The sequence below is a fragment of the Dunckerocampus dactyliophorus genome, chromosome 2, assembly GCF_027744805.1.
Source record: "Dunckerocampus dactyliophorus isolate RoL2022-P2 chromosome 2, RoL_Ddac_1.1, whole genome shotgun sequence".
Classification (NCBI taxonomy): domain Eukaryota; kingdom Metazoa; phylum Chordata; class Actinopteri; order Syngnathiformes; family Syngnathidae; genus Dunckerocampus; species Dunckerocampus dactyliophorus.
This window is the reverse complement of record NC_072820.1, coordinates 44,021,151-44,037,632: the sequence shown is the minus strand read 5'-3', so window position 1 is coordinate 44,037,632 and position 16,482 is coordinate 44,021,151. Positions and strand designations below refer to the sequence as shown.

Here is a 16,482-nt window from a genome sequence, read left to right as displayed (position 1 = left end):
GTGAGCCACAAATGGCCCCTAGGCCACAATTTGGACACCCCTGGTATTAATGGTTTTAACTGCAGTGCAGTGTTTAACATCTTTACAAAAAATAATACCACTATAGATGACAATTCATTGTGCAATCTTGGGAAACCTCAAAATCTCACATAAAGCAAATGACATCGCCCCTGTGGTTTAAGATGAAAATGTATTTCAAAAACATGATTATTAGAAGCAGGGGCACTGTATAGGGGGAAAGTTAGGACAATTGTAAAAATTAAGTAATTATTATAAAAAAAGGGGGGGCCCCAACATTTTTTTCCCCATAGGGCCAAGAATTCCTGGCGGCACCCCTGATTAGAAGCATTATTAGACCCTTCTTGTTGTATTTTTTAGCACTACTGCCACGATACTAAAGTTCTTGGCTAGAGCACCATAAAACAAATTGTGGAGATTTTTTTTAAGATTTTGGAAAGGGTGACGTTAGACAGAGTCCCTCCATTTTTATATGGTGCAGAGAGATTTATGAGCTTGGAGGTAGCACAGCTAAGTTCCGTAACCCCTGATTCAAGGAGCCTGTCAAACACAGGAGTGTGTAAATCAAGGAGTAGAATGGACAAAGCTTGAGATTTGACATGGAGCAGCACTGGCCCGCCTCTCTGTTTACTTGGACACAAAAACAAATCAGCTGGAGAGTACAATTAGCAGCAGCAAGTCACAACACTGCTACATGTTAAAGTATAGCAGGGATTGTAGTGTAAAGTCAAGTAATCTTTTGCTCAGTCCCAAGCACACCCGTACAGAGTTTTAAAAAAAAAGTCCTTCCAAATGAAGATACAATAAAATACTACAAAGTGTCAGAAAATGAATTGTATTTTATAATACTAATCTAAATCTTGCTTCACATAGACATGATGGTTCAAATACTCCAGCTCATCTGCAATCCAAGGAAAGACTCTCCTTGTGGGCTTACAATGTAATAATTGTAAATGTGGAGCTGCCTGTGTCATAGCCCAGAAAAGGGGCTTCCAGCCAGGGGGGCGACCTGGGGCCTTTGTTAATCTCACCCCACACTGGGTGTCCCATTCTCTGGCCTGTTAGCATAATCCTCTCGGTCATTTACAAGTGACTGGAGCCCAGCAGTCAGGAAAATGCCATCTTAATCTGCTGTTATTGTGGCAATCTGTCTCTCATTAAGGCTCCAATGACCTCCTCTTTGGCTGCAAGTGTAAGTGTGTTTTGACCTCTTCTCATCATTAGTGTGATTGTGGGTGTGCTGACCTCTGCAGTGTTTTGTGTGTGCGTGTGAATGCTAGTGAAAGAAGCATCTTCCAGGCTCATCATCTCCATTAACTCTCAACAGTCTTATCTGCATTCACATACAACTCCCTGCTGGTGTGTGTGCATTCATGTAAGTGTGTGTGGAAACCTACAGAGTGCGTGCGTAGCACAGCGATGATCTTGGAGAGGGCCATATTCCACAGTTCATCGGTGAACGCTCTAGTCACCAGCCCCTGTGTGGCATGGAGGATATGGTCCTCCACAACAAAGAACCTGATGAACACAGAAAAGTCATCCTAAATACTTTTACTATGATCACAAAGGCATCTGCTTAAACAAACCCAGTTAACGAAAGCCGATTTTTAAGTGAGACGAGGAAAAATACCGTACCCAACAATCTGATTGAAGTATCGTCTATAGCCCTCCACTGTTTCATGCTGGAAACACAGACAGGCACATGATGTCAACACAAATAGCTGCAAGTACAGTCGTACCTCGCTATATAGCAGTTCGAACATCGCTCCCTCGTTCTATCGCGGTTTTTCAAACATGAATTACTTAATGATGCTGTTTCATGGTTGACTACTGCCTAGTATTAGTCCAAAAAAAAATTCATTTTTAAGCAAATGTTACGTATTCTTGGCCTAAATTAAGCATTTTCAAGTATGAAAATGTCCTAAATGAACTCAAATACAAATACAGTTTAAGGTAATACAAAACAGTGATGAACTGTAGTCTACACTGGCCACTAGGTGTCACTAGTAACACACACCTGACTTGATCGCCAAAGACGGGCTTTCATTATTTTATAAGTATTTATCTCATAACAGGCACAATAATAATAGAATAATAATCATCATCATCATCATCATAATAACAAGACGGGCTACTGTTGTGGCCATACTGCAGCTAAACCTCACCTCGGAATCCCCAGCGTCACTTCCTGTCCACACGTCCGGTAGACGTTTATTGAAACACACAGGAGCCCGAGTCTTATTTATGTCTCAAATGGATTATTTTCTCTGAGTATATTCACTATATTAGGTAACATGAGTGTAAAGGGGACTATAGGGGTGTTATTTCATGTCTAGAGGGCTCTGATAATGTTAAAATCGTATTTAGAAAGTCTTAAACCGGTTTTCTATGCTCCAACTACAAAAATGTTTGATTTATAAATAAGGAATCCTACTTCATGAACCATGAACCACCTGAACCATGTTGTAGACACTATGCTTTCTTTACACTGTTCTCTTTACTTGTCTTGCTGCTGTAACAAGTAAATTTCCCCGCTGTGGGATAAATAAAGTACATACAATACAATACAATACAATTCATGGAAATTCATGAAAATATTCCATTTATGTATAAGGAATCCTACTTGGCGGAAATTCACTTATCGTAGTTAAGTCTGGAAACAATTAATCGTGATTAACAACCGTACATAAGAAGTTCATGGTAAGGGACTTACACCATTTTATGCAGCGTTATGACCAATGGTAGTAAAGTGGTTCACAAAGCTGACTTTGAAGTCCATCGTTGCTTCTTAGGCTCCAGGCCCAACACCCCCAATCCCCATCTACCCTGAATAAGACTGGCGCTCTTTCTTACCATGTTAGCCTGTGGTTGCAGCACAAGCCTTGCCTGCTTTTTCCGTTGTTTCCTATAATAATTTTCAAATGTTTCTCTGTCTCCCTGTAGACACACAAACATCATCATTCATTAATTAGGGCTATCAAATGATTCAAACTTTTAATAAAATTAATCACAGTTTGCAAATTAATTACTCGTGATTAATCACCATTTGCAACTATGTGTGACATATGCCCTTTTTAGTGTATTTTTTTTTAACAAAAAGATAAATGATAGCTCCAAATGAACTGAAAATTTAAATCATGCTAAAAGATACTACACGTCTGAAAATCTAAAACTCCAGTCTCTTTAATAGTAGCAGAATATTTGAATCACACTTTAACCGTGTTATTATGAGCCACGATGTGTTGTGTTCGAAGACATCACGGGATTTTATTTTATTTTTTAAGTTGAATTCAGTGTTTGGAGTGTATATGTACTGTACGTATATTCTGGGATTTCCGAGCATACTTAAATGCAGAAAAATGTACTCCCGCAGTATGAGTTATCATAGTCAGTGCTAAGAATATCAACTTACGTTTTTTTCTTTGTCTTTCTGATTATTTAGACCATACATACATGCATAATAAAGACGCTGTGATGTGCCGAGTGCCCTTGAATGCACCTCGCGGCTGTCTTGTGGACAAAAAAAAAAAGTGGAAAAAAAAGTGTCATTCAAGGAGGACTAGGGATGTGTTTGTGAGTTGAAGATACATATATGGTGTTGGAATTGCACTGCGGTTGATGTGTTCAGGTCAGAATAAAGTTATAAAAGAGCGTTCGACTCTGTGGCAACACTATCGTGCCTCTGTGTACAGTAACAACAGAGAGGGATGGCTTGACATGGTGCGCATGCTTCAATTACGCTAAAAAGGTTAATGTCATTAATTAAATACATTAGTTACCGCCATCAACGAGCTATTTTTGACAGCCCAATCATTAATGTTCTGACATAAATCTTGAACTGAAATTGAATTTGTTGATGGGAAACCTACCAGCACAGTGTAAATGTGTAAACACCTGTAAACAGGTGAGAAGTCTACAAGGTCTTGAGCTGTAAGAATCTGTTAAAGATGAAAAGAAAAGATTAGATAAAATGCAGATGTGCTGTTCCTAAAGTGGGCAAGCAATAATAATAAAAAAAACACTTATTGCATAATAAAATAATGCTTGTTTATAAATATGAACATAACAGTACTTGAAAAGGTTTCAAGATTCTGTAAATCTATGGCACAATAGACACAAAAAGTACCTCATCATCAGCATAGTCGTCATATTCTGCATCATCATCCATCATAAGACTGTTGTGCGGTTGTGTTTGCCCGTTGAGGGAGTACAAAGGCTTAGTGTAGTGGCCCACACCGGCCTGCCTCACTACGGCACTGTTAAAGGTCCTGTGTTGTTGTGCCTAGAGGGACACACACCATCATCTCAATGACGCCAACACTGTTGTGGGCAAAAGACAAAGGAGAAATCTACACACCTGTCTCATTGCAGTCTCTCCAACTTTGTCTGAATGTTTTCTTATGCTCTCCAGGAAGTCCTTCAGGTCAGACATGGAGATCTCTTTTATCTCATCCCTCAGTATGGGCAGGTTTTCAGCCATGATCTGACAAAACCTGTACTGGCTAACCCTGCATGAGACACAACAGGGCAAGAATGACTAAATAAAATGCAACATAGGGAATCCAGTCCATATCAAGAGATCGGGCAAAGTACCAGTCCTGCCCACGGCACTAATAATTAGGTGAATAACCATAAGAGAAATAAATATACTCAAGATAATCCAAAGTTCAGAACCTAGGGCATCCTCACTCACCCACGAGTGCATTAGGCTATGTTCACGCTGCAGGTCAATTACAATATTTTTGCTCATATGTGACCCGTATCAGATTTTTTTTTCATGTCAGTGTGAACAGTAAAATTTCAGATTTTTCAAATGAGAACCAGGTCTCTTTCGTATGTGGTCATAAATCTGATATGTATCCGATGCTACTGTGGTCCGAATGGTCCCAGTCGAGCATATCCAACCTAAACATCTTTGAAAGGCTTCAAAGTCCATCAGAAAATCATTTAAAAAAATCTGTCTGTGAAGTGGCTCACGTGGCTGACTTTTTATTGACCTTCAGCACGTTCTTAAAATACAACTAAACCAGAAAACTAACAAAAACAACAAGAAACATGGAAAAAGGGATGCAATTTTACAAGAATAAAGTGGAAATATTAGAATAAAATTCTAATATAATTTTTTTTAAATCGTAAATTAAATTAAATAAAATTGTAACACTATGCCACAACATTTTAAGAGAATAATGCTGTAAAGGAAAACATTTTATTTTCTCAATAATTTCCGCAACAATTTTTGCGATATTAGCAACAAAACAAGGAATAAAGTTGAAATTTTTGGAAAAGTAGGTCGGGAAAAGGATGTGATATTACGACAATGAAGTCAAAATTTTGTGAGAATAAAGTGTTATGAAAAAAATTACAAGAAGACAGTTGAAATATTAGTAAAATTTAAAATAATAGTAAAAATGAAAAACAGCAACACCAAAAACGAAAAAACAAACAGTGGAGAAAATGTAATAATACACTTTGTCACATATAACACAAAGCTGAAATGCTTTAAATATAGACAGAAATAATAAATATAGATTATAGATTTTTTCTTTAAATATAGATATATAACTTACGTGGGTTGGTTTACAAAGTGTAAAACATTAAAAGTGCTGTTATTGGCCCATGGCACATTCTTAAAATGTAAGGTATAAAGAAAATTAAAAACAAATAAATAAAAACTGAAAAAAATTTAAAATCAACAATAAAAACATTAGACTCAAAAAGTTATAATCTAGTAAGAAAAAGTCTTAATTTTTCGAGAATAACACAATATTATGAGGAAAAATAACATTTTAGTAGCATAAAGTTGAAATATTACAGAAAGACGTTCGGTTGCGGGAAAAGTGATGTTACAAGAATAAAGTCCAAATATTATGGGGATAATGTCATAATTACTGAAGAAAACTTACAAGAAGATAGTTGGAATTGTTGAAAATGAAAAAAAAAAACAACAACAGCAGAAATGGAGAAAATAGCTGTAATTTAGAAAAATCAAAATATGAAGAAAAAAGTCATAGTCTAATGTGAAAAAAAGTTGCAGTTTTACAAGAATAAACTGGTAATATGACCGAAAATTATGTAATTTTAGTAGAGTTGAAAAATTACAACAACAAAAAAAATTACGGCGGAACATGATGAGGACCAAACACAACTAAATAAAGCTGTAATTTTTGGAAAATTTGGCTGGGGAAAAAGTATTAAATATTATGGGAATAAAGTAGGGATGTACGACATTGGCTTTTTTTTTTTACCGATAACTGAAATGCCGATATTGTCCAACTCTCAATTTCCGATTCCGATGCCGATACGTGTAACATTACATATCTCCTGTCATGGAATTAACACATTGTGGTGACCCACAATATTGTTTTAAACATTTCTCTTGGAGATTAATAAATTATGTATGTATGTATCTATCTATCTAGTGCACAGGTGTCAAACTCAAGGCCCGCGGGCCAAATGTGGCCCGCCACATCATTTGATGTGGCCTGCGAGAGCAATAAAATAGGTCAAAAGCGTGCTTTGATCAAAAACTACATTTCCCACAATGCCTATCAACTACAATACGAAGTGACGGCTCACAGCCACTAAACTGCAGTGTCTCCACTTCAATGCCAACGAGTTGAATTGACAAATAATGATCCCAAAATGTCTAGGGAGAGAAAAGTTGATGCGGATGGAAGACCGTTTCAAGAAAGATGGGAAGGCAGGTACTTGTTTGTGCTTCAAGGAGAAAATACGGTATGTCTTTTGTGTTACGAGGCGGTGTCAGTTGTTAAAGAGTACAATCTGCGTCGGCATTTTGACACTAAACATGGAGCTAAGTACACCAAAGCTAGCCTTCAAGCAATGCAACAAATTGCCCAAGAATTAAAAGGCAAACTGTGGTTGCAGCAGAGTGTGGTCACGAAATCCACAGCCAAAAACAATGCGGCAGTGGAAGCTCGCTTTATTGTGGCTGAAGAAATTGCCCACGCTTCCCAGTGTTTTTCAGAGGGAGCGTTTTTTGAAGCAGTGCATGCTGAAGGTCTGTGAGCAGGTGTGTCCCGACCTATTACAGACTTTAAAAAATATCATAAATGTGTTTTTAGGTTAGTTACTAACCTAAAAACTTGACCAATATCGTTGTAAACTGAGTCAACTTTTATTTTGTAATTTTTAGTTGATTACATATTATTTATATGTAGCTGCTGTTACAATTATTTAGTATTTGCAGGTTTTATGTTTGCATGCAGACAAATGATTGTAGTCAAACCATCAGTTGGATGCAAGACTGTGCAGCCTTTTTTTATGCTCCCATCTGTCACTCATGTTGTTAGCAGCTCACAATTGTTGATTCTACAGTATTTAAGCCCATTGTAACTTTGACAAAACCATTTTGAACAAAGTTAATGTCACAACTTGTGTTATTTATGTTATAACACAGCAACAAGTAAAGATTTTTTTTCTATGTAACTGTAATGTTTGTCACTTGAACAAGTAATACATTTAGAGTTATTTAACATTAAGGAGTTGTTACGTTTATTTTACATTACATTCGATTACATTTAGTTTTATTTATAAGTTACATCTGGCCCCTTGAGGACAGCCATTATGTCGATGTGGCCTTAAGTGAAAATGAGTTTGACACCCCTGATCTAGTGTACTTCCGTTTCCAGGTCATGAGGTTGTTGTAGCCACTTAGCTATTGCTAAAGAATTGTTGCTTCTGTTGAGTTGAGTGGAGTAAACTGATTGGTGCCACCAACCTCGATTTGTTGTGAATCGCATCTCCACATTTGGTGACCCTCGACGTGGGTAAAAATGTCAGCTGACAACAGTGACAACGAGCTAACGTCGGTGCTCGCTGCGCCGATGCACCCACGGCAGTGGTTTCAACATATCCAGCCCAGTTCCGACTGCGAGGTATAACACAGAACGTGACAAAGTATTTCCACGTATTGGCACCACTGGATGCCTCAATGACTGGATGCCTCGATGACGTCGCTTTTTGATCCTTCGATGTCGGCTCTTCCTATCATTGTGAGGCAGAATTCACCAAGCGTTGGATTGTTCACCCACTAATAGGGAATGTGAGCTGGGATTAGACTGTCGTGAGACAGGTTAGTTTTACCCTACTGATGATGTGTTGTTGCAATAGTAATTTATAGTTTGTTATTATCGGTTTTCATTATAGGGAAAAACCCAATATTGATATCAACCGAGATTACATTTTTATGCCAATGTCAGGCCGATAATATCGGTGGCTCAATATTATCGGACATCCTTAGAATAAAGTCATAATATTATGGGAACAAAATTTATGAAAATTATTTAAGATGAAAGTTGAAATAGTTGAAAAATTTGTTTTCAACAGATTTTTGGTTTACTTATATTGTATATAACTTCTTAGCATGTGTTGCTTTACAAAATATCAAAGAGGCCCTTGCATCCCTATATTTTTCAGTATGTGGCCCTCGGTGGAAAAAGTTTTAGTTAGAGAGATTTTAGAGACTTGCTGGAGCAGCCTAAGAGTAGACAATAAAAATAATTCAGGCTAGAGGTCACAAAAGCATGTTTTTAAGCTTCATACCTTGCGCACAGTTTAATTGGACTATTTCAGGAAGAGCCATAGGTATATACTGAATATCCTACCGAGGTATGTAGACATTCTCCAGTTGCTCCATGGTTTTCAGTGCAGCGTAGTATCTGTGGAAACAAATGATACTGCTTGTGACCCTGTTAACATGGGAACAATCAATCAATGATCAGTTACATGTAGAGATGTCCTCCATAAATTGTGTGTTTACGCGGAAACCAGAAATGTGCACTTTTCAAAGTTTGTATTTTTACACGCATAAATGTCGTCATGCATGTTTGCTCTTTTCTAATAATCTGCTACAAGACGTGGTCTTTGGTAGTGTGCACAAATCAAAAGGGTTCAGGCTCAGGTCAGTGTGCTGAGCTCCCATCATTAGGCTGATAGGCAGCCTGTGAAGGATCTAATTGGTCGGTCAGTGAGTGTAAAATGTGTTGTACACACATAAACAGAGACAGCCTCATAAACTCTTCAGTGAAAAGGTCTGTTAGAGTGCAGAGCACCAGGAAAGAGAACACAAAGGCAATAAGTGGCAGGACTGTGACCTGGCCAACAATGACATCCGGTATAGATAATGACAATGATAGACATTTGAGCCATACAAGAGCATCCCATTTCCCAAAGTAACAGCGTTACACCTCATCATAGCACAATTCCCTACGTAGTACATACAGTTCTGTGAAAAAGTGTTTGCCCCCTTCCTGATTTCTTTTTTTTTCTTTCCTTTCTTTTTTTTTTTTGTCACTCTTAAATTTCAGATCATCAAACAAATTTAAAGATTTGTCAATGACAATGTAACTGAACACAAAATGCAGTTTTTAAATGAAACTTTTTATTATTAAAGGAGAAAAAAAATCCAAACATACATGTCCCTTTGTGAAAAAGTGATTGCCCCCTAAACCTAATAAGTGGTTGAGCCACCCTTAGCAGCAACAACTGCAATCAAGCGTTTATGATAACTTGCAATGAGTCTCTTACAGCGCTGTGGAGGAATTTTGACCCACTCATCTTTGCAGAATTGTTGTAATTCAGCCACATTGGAGGGTTTTCCAGCATGAAGCGCATTTTTAAGGTCATTCCACAGCATCTCAATAGGATTCAAGTCAGGACTTTGACTAGGCCACTCCAAAGTCTTCATTTTGTTTTTCTTCAGCCATTCAGAGGTGGACCTGCTGGTGTGTTTTGGATCATTGTCCTGCTGCGGAAACCAAGTTGAGGTCACAAAAAGAAGGCCGAACATTCTCCCTTAGGATTTTTTAGCAGAGAGCAGAATTCACAGTTCTATTTATCACAGCAGATCTTCCAGGTCCTGGAGCAGCAAAACAGTAACAGACCATCACACTACCACCACCATATTTTACTGATGGTATGATGTTCTTTTTCTGAAATGCGGCGTTACTTTTACGCCAGATGTAATGGGACACACACCTTCCAAAAAGTTAAACTTGTGTCTCGTCAGACCACAGAGTATTTTCCCAAAGGTCTTGGGGATCATCAAGATGTTTTCTGGCAAAATTCAGACGCACTTTAACGTTCTTGTTGTTCATCAGTTTTTATCTTGGAAGTCTGTCATGCAGGCTGGTTTTGCTAAGTGTCTTTCATATGGTGGAGTCATGAACACTGACCTTAACTGGGGGGAGTGAGGCCTGAGTTTTTTTTTATGTTGTTGTGGGGTCTTTTGTGACCTCTTGGATGAGTCGTCGCTGTGTTCTTGGGGTAATTTTGGTTGGCCGGCCACTGCTGGGAAGGTTCACCACTGTTCCATGTTTTTGCCATTTCACTGTGGTTCGCTGGAGTCCCAAAGCTTTAGAAATGGCTTTATAACCTTTCCCAGACTCGTAGATCTCAACTGATCTCAGTTAAATTATGTTTTTTCATTTTAAAGCTGCATTTTGTGTTCAGTTGTGTTGTCATTGACTAATATTTAAATTTGTTTGATGATCTGAATATCCCATAGTAACAGAGTTAAACCTCATCATAGCAAAATTCCCTCCCTAATACATATGTAAACATATATCCCACGTTGTGGCCACCATCGTCAACACCACACAGCCGTCAAAAGCCCCAAAACAAAACAGCACACTTCCAGTCTTCACAATAAAAACACAGCGTGTTTGTCAGATGGAATCTAACAAAGGGTCTTAGAAAACTAGCTTCACTTCGCAATCACCCACAATCTCCCATTATGAGAGGGAGAAATAAGGCGTTTTCCTTTAATTGGTCACGATTTTTTAATGACTTGAGACACAATGTTGAAAATAAATATGGCACTTTTTCTATAACTTGTTTTGCGTACTGCAGCATTTGTCTTACTTTGCGCAAACGGTGTTTATTTGTAAACTGCATCCAGCGGCATCACAGTAAAAGAAGTTAAAAGTTTGATGGAAGAGCTGCTGCCAATATTGGTATGGGTTGATATCGGTATCAGCAATGAAGTGCTGGACAATATTAGTACATTGGGTACCAGTAAAAAGCCAATATCGAGCATCTCTACATACATCGGTTTTACTTTGACTTAAAATTGGATACCTTCTGGATTCCAGCTGTTCCTTTAGTTTGCTGTACATTTCTAGGACTGCATGAGGAAAAAAGAATAAAAAGATTACAAACAGGTTTTTGTTTAAGCAGCAAATAAGGTAACACACAGACAAGGTCGTGCTTTATAGATATGTACACTCCTGATCAAAATCATAAGACCAGTTGATCAATTGCTAGAATTTGCATTTTGCACATTTTGATCTTAATGAGGTTTTAAGTAGAGGTACAATATCCAAAAGCAAGCATGGGGAGTGAGAAAAAAAACATTTGGAACTTGTAATTTAAACAAAAAAAAAACAAACCTGAAATAGGTTGTTTATCACCTGATCAAAAGTTTAAGAACACAGGCTATAAAAGCCAAATCTGCTAAAAAAATTTCATTTTCTATCAGGCATTCACACTGTCATGCCCTCCTGATGGCTAAAGCTAAGAAACTTTCTCTTTTTGAACGTGGTCATACATGATTGTCGAGCTGCATAAGCAAGGCCTCTCGCAGCGTGCCATTGCTGCTGAGGTTGGGTGCAGTAAATCAGTCATTCTAAGTTTTTTTAAAGATCCTGAGCATTATGGAACAAAAAAGTCAAGTGGTAGAAAAAAATCACACCTGCGCTGAGCCGGAGGATCAGACTAGCTGTCCATCAAGACACAAGGTGGTCTTCGACCCAAATTAAGGCCCTTACTGGTGCCGCCTGCAGCGCAATAACCATCAGACGGCAACTGCGGGAAAAGGGTTTAAAAAACAAAAAACTAATTCAAAGACCTCGTCTCCTTAAACGCCACAAAACTGCCCGTTTAGACTTTGCCAGGGAGCATCAAACATGGGACATTGAAAGGTGGAAAAAGGTTTTATTCTCTGATGAGAAAAAATGTAACCTTGACGGTCCAGATGGCTTCCAACATTACTGGCATGACAAGGAGATCCCACCTGAGATGTTTTCTACCCGGCACAGTGGAGGGGGGTCCATCATGATCTGGGGTGCTTTTCATTCAGTGGAACACTGGAGCTTCAGGTGGTGCAGGGTGGTCAAACGGCGGACGTTTACGTGCAGATGTTGCAGCGAGCATCCCTCATGGCTGAGGGCCCTCGTCTGTGTGGTAACAGCTGGGTTTTTCAACAGGACAACACTGCAGTTCACAATGCTCGCTTGACCAAGGACTTCTTCAGGGAGAATAACTCTTTTGGACCATCCTGCATGTTCCCCTCATTTAAATCCCAAAGAGAACATTTGGGGATGGATGGCAAGGGAAGTTTATAAAAATGGCCATCAGTTGCAGACAGTTGATGCCCTTGGTGAAGCCATCTTCACCACTTGGAGCAATGTTCCCACTAGCCTCCTGGAAACACTCGCATCAAGTATGCCCAAACCAATTTTTGAAGTGATTAACAAGAACGGTGGATCTACTCATTACTGAGTCCTACTGAGAACATTTTTTGTTCTGGTTTGGAGAGTGTTTTTGTTATTTTTTGAGCGATAGTCTTAAACTTTTGATCAGCTGATAAACAGCCTATTTCAGTTTAATTGTTGTTTTCAATAAATGACTTTTTCAAAGTGCTTTTTTGTCTCACTCTCCCTTCTTGTTTTTGCATATTGTAGCTCTAGTTAAAACCTCATTAAGATCCAAATGTGCAAAATGCTAATTCTAGCAATTTTTCAACTGGTCTTAAGATTTTTGATCAGGAGTGTACACTCCTGATCACCAATATTTATATTTTGCACTGTTGGATCTTAAAGGAAAACTGCATGTTTTTTTTGGAATTTTGTCCATCACCCACAATCCTTATGTGAGACATGAACACATTTGTCTCTCTTTTCTGTGCATTCTAAATATATAAAAACAGCTAAAAAAGAGGCAGCTAAGAATGCTCATAATGTGATACCCCTATTTCGCCTTTCAAGCCTTCTGGAAAAAAAATTATCCCAAAACCGCCAAAAACGCTCCAATTATATGTGAACTGCATATTAACCAATCTACAGCAACATTGTTATTATTATGAACATTGTTACCCAGAAGAACTTCGTTACTGGTGTAGTGACACCTTGCCACACCACACCGACTAGCTTCACCACACATTTGCTCACAGCGCATCAGCACCGGTGCGTCCCATTACATGCAGTAAAGAGCTGTCTCTTTTTATCTGTTTTCAGATCTTTAGAACGCACAGAAAAGAGAAAGGCATATGTGTTCATGTCTCATGTAAGGATTGTGGATAATGAGCAAAATGAAAAAAAAAAAAGTGAAGTTTTCCTTTAAGGAGGTTCTAAGTAGAGCTTCAAAATGTAAAAAGAAGAAATGGGAGTGACACAAAAAAGTAAGCAATTTCTTGCAAACAAGCATTTAAATGAAATAGGTTGTTCATCAGCTGATCAAAAGTTTAAAGTAGACCTATTACAGTATATTCATTTTCGGGCCTTTGTATTGAGTTCCGGACTCCTATAGAGCAGCTACACACAATAACCCGCCCAGAAAGCTTTCTAGATCTTCCAGACTCCACGCGTCTTCCTACAGTGTTTCCTTGGGTTCCCTACTTCCCGCCCAAACGGTCTGTGTAATTTACTCCACCTCCGGCCCTCCTCCAGGTATGCCTCCCGCCAAGCCCACTCAGCTGTGATTGGTCACACTCCCAAGCGCTCCCGAGGACTTCCAGACAGTTGCCGAACCCCACTTTCTAATTTTGCTGGAACAGGAGTTGATAGTAAACGGCTGTTTATCTTTTTAAAATGTCCGCTTTTAACATGCAGCCATATGTGTTGGCATGCACGCAGGTAACACTGCCTCCGCTCCCTGTATGCACACTCTATATTGCTACACAAACAATTGCTCAACGTGGTAACACGGTGAAATCTTTGACAACAAAGCGAAGCAGAGCGGGGGGAGGTCAGGCCTACAGCGTGTACCTGGGCATACCCGTATAAGGAAGTCCACGTTGCATTGACGTCAGTGGAACTCGGTGTTAAAAAAAACACAGCGTGCGGAGCTGTCCGAAACTGCTTTCAGGGCTCACTTCTAAATGTGCAAACCTCATTATCTGACGTGTTGGCATCGTTTAAAACGACAATACAACATTGTAACAACATTTATAGGTCAGAAGAGAGGAAAAGCATACTGCAGGTCCCCCCCTTAAAGTCAACAACCTTTAAAAGACAAAACCTTGACAAAACTGTAGATTCAATGTTTTTTTCAGTCAGGTATTCAGACTGTCATGATCTCTTGATGGCAAAGGCAAAAAAGCTTTCTCTCTTTGAACACAGTCGGATTGTTGAGCTGCACAAGCAAGGCCTCTCGAAGCGCGCCATTGCTGCCAAGGTTGGACGCAGTAAGACAGTCATTTGAAACTTCTTCAAAGATCCTGAGGGTGATCACCGGCTCTGAGCCGGGGGATCCAATTGACTATCCGTCAAAACATGGGACCATCCTCGGCCCAAATGAAGGTTGTTACTGGTGCAAAGTGCAATCCAAAAACCATCAGACGGCATCTGCAAGAGAAGGGTTTTAAGAAGAAAAAACGTCTAAGGCCTCGTCTCCTTCAACGCCACAAAATTGCCCTTTTGGAATTTGCATAAGACCACCAAATATGGGACATTGAAAAGTGGAAGAAAGTTTTATTCTCTGATAAGAACAAATGTAGCTTTTACGGTCCTGATGACTTCCAACATTATTGGCATGACAAGGAGATCCCACCTGAGATGTTTTCCACACGGCACAGTAGAGGGGGCGCTATCATGATCTGGGGTGCTTTTTCCTTCAATGAAACAATGGAGCTTCAAGTTGTGCAGGGGTGTCAAACGGCAACTGGCCATGTGGAGATGTTGCAGGGGGCATCCCTCATGTCTGAAGGCCCTTCTCTGTGTGGTAATGACTGGCTTTTTCAACAGAACAACGCTGCAGTTCACAATGTCCGCCTGACAAAGGACTTTTTCCAGGGGGAAAAGCTCACTCTTTTGTTCTCTTGAGCCAACTGAGAACATTTGGGGATGGATGACAAGGGAAGTTTACAAAAATGGACATCAGTTCCAAACGGTGGATGCCATCTTCACCACCTGGAGCAACATTCCCACTAGCCTCCTGGAAACACTGTCATCAAGCATGCCCAAACCAATTTTTGAGGTGATTAACAAGAATGGCACAGCCATCCATTACTGACTCCTTTTTTGAACATTTTATTTCTATTTTAGGGGAGTCAGGGTTTTTTGAGCTATGGTCAGAACTTTAAGATCATCTGATGAATAGCCTATCTCACTGCAATGGTTGTTAGCAACAAACTGCTTACTCTGATTTTTTTTGTCTCACTCCCATTTCTTCTTTTTGCATTTCAAAGCTCTACTTAGAACCTCATTAGGATCAAATAGTGCAAAATGTAAAATCAACACAACAAGTGTCCGGGTTGGTTAATCTGTCAGGTAGGTGAGACATGAGAGCAATGCATTTCTGTGTTAAAAGCCAGTCCATCGTTCAAGTAATTTTGATTCGGTGATTTTAAGGAAAATAACTACACCCTCATTTTAATGTGCTACCTGGTATACAGAGCTGGAGTTTCTCCACAGTCGTGGTCATGTTCCTCTGCTGGATCCGACAGCGAATCACCTCCTCTGTCTGAGCTGTTACCTGACAGCAAGAATACGGGATGAATTAAGACAAAGAAATCACTCATGTAATTCTGTGAAAGAATATAGTCTTATCAAATCAGAACAATCTGACCTATATAATGACATACTTGTTTTAAGAGAATTCAGCTGCAATAATGGATCCATTTAAACAAATTACAAAACGGTTGATACAGTATTACCACTACTACTGTAACGTAAGCATTTACTGTAGTTTCACATCACTTACGGTAAAACATAACATTATTTATGTAGCCATGTAGCCGTGTCCCATTCTTCCTGCAAAAGTTAAGGAAGAAGAAAAAACGAGGTTCTTCACAAACAAAGTGCAAGTCTTTTACCCTTGCCAAGCACACTGAGCCAACCCCGTAACATGCTACACTCGTCCCTCACTCTATCGTGGTTTTTCCAAAAAATAATTAATTAATTGATGCTAATAATAACAATAATAATTCATTAATATAACTACATTAATTAATTAATAATTGCTTTTTTGTGGTTGACTATGGCCTATTATTAGTCAAAAGATGCATATTTCAGCAAATTTTACATATTCTTTGCCTACATTAAACATTTTGAAGAACACAAATGTTCTAAACAATTTAAGGCAATACAAGACGTTCATGAACTGCCACTAGGTGCCACTAGTAACATGTACCACACTTGATCGCCAACAACAGGCTTTTATGGATGGTTTGGATTATCTCACGACAGGCACAATAATAACATAATAATCATCATCATCATCATT

At 39.0% G+C, this 16,482-nt stretch overlaps 1 protein-coding gene across 5 annotated transcripts in view; it reads right to left on the bottom strand.

The window, feature by feature from the left end:
• exoc6 (exocyst complex component 6) overlaps positions 1–16,482 on the bottom strand; it is a 114,140-nt gene that overhangs the window by 83,541 nt on the left and 14,117 nt on the right. For all 5 annotated transcript variants that reach the window (XM_054756091.1, XM_054756098.1, XM_054756114.1 and 2 more), the window contains exons 4-12: positions 15,642–15,732; positions 11,119–11,164; positions 8,646–8,699; positions 4,376–4,526; positions 4,145–4,300; positions 3,888–3,956; positions 2,872–2,955; positions 1,654–1,700; positions 1,416–1,536 (exon numbers count right to left, since the gene is read on the bottom strand). In XM_054756091.1, coding sequence (XP_054612066.1) covers positions 1,416–1,536; positions 1,654–1,700; positions 2,872–2,955; positions 3,888–3,956; positions 4,145–4,300; positions 4,376–4,526; positions 8,646–8,699; positions 11,119–11,164; positions 15,642–15,732 — 819 coding nt within the window. The remainder of the gene's footprint in view (positions 1–1,415; positions 1,537–1,653; positions 1,701–2,871; positions 2,956–3,887; positions 3,957–4,144; positions 4,301–4,375; positions 4,527–8,645; positions 8,700–11,118; positions 11,165–15,641; positions 15,733–16,482) is intronic.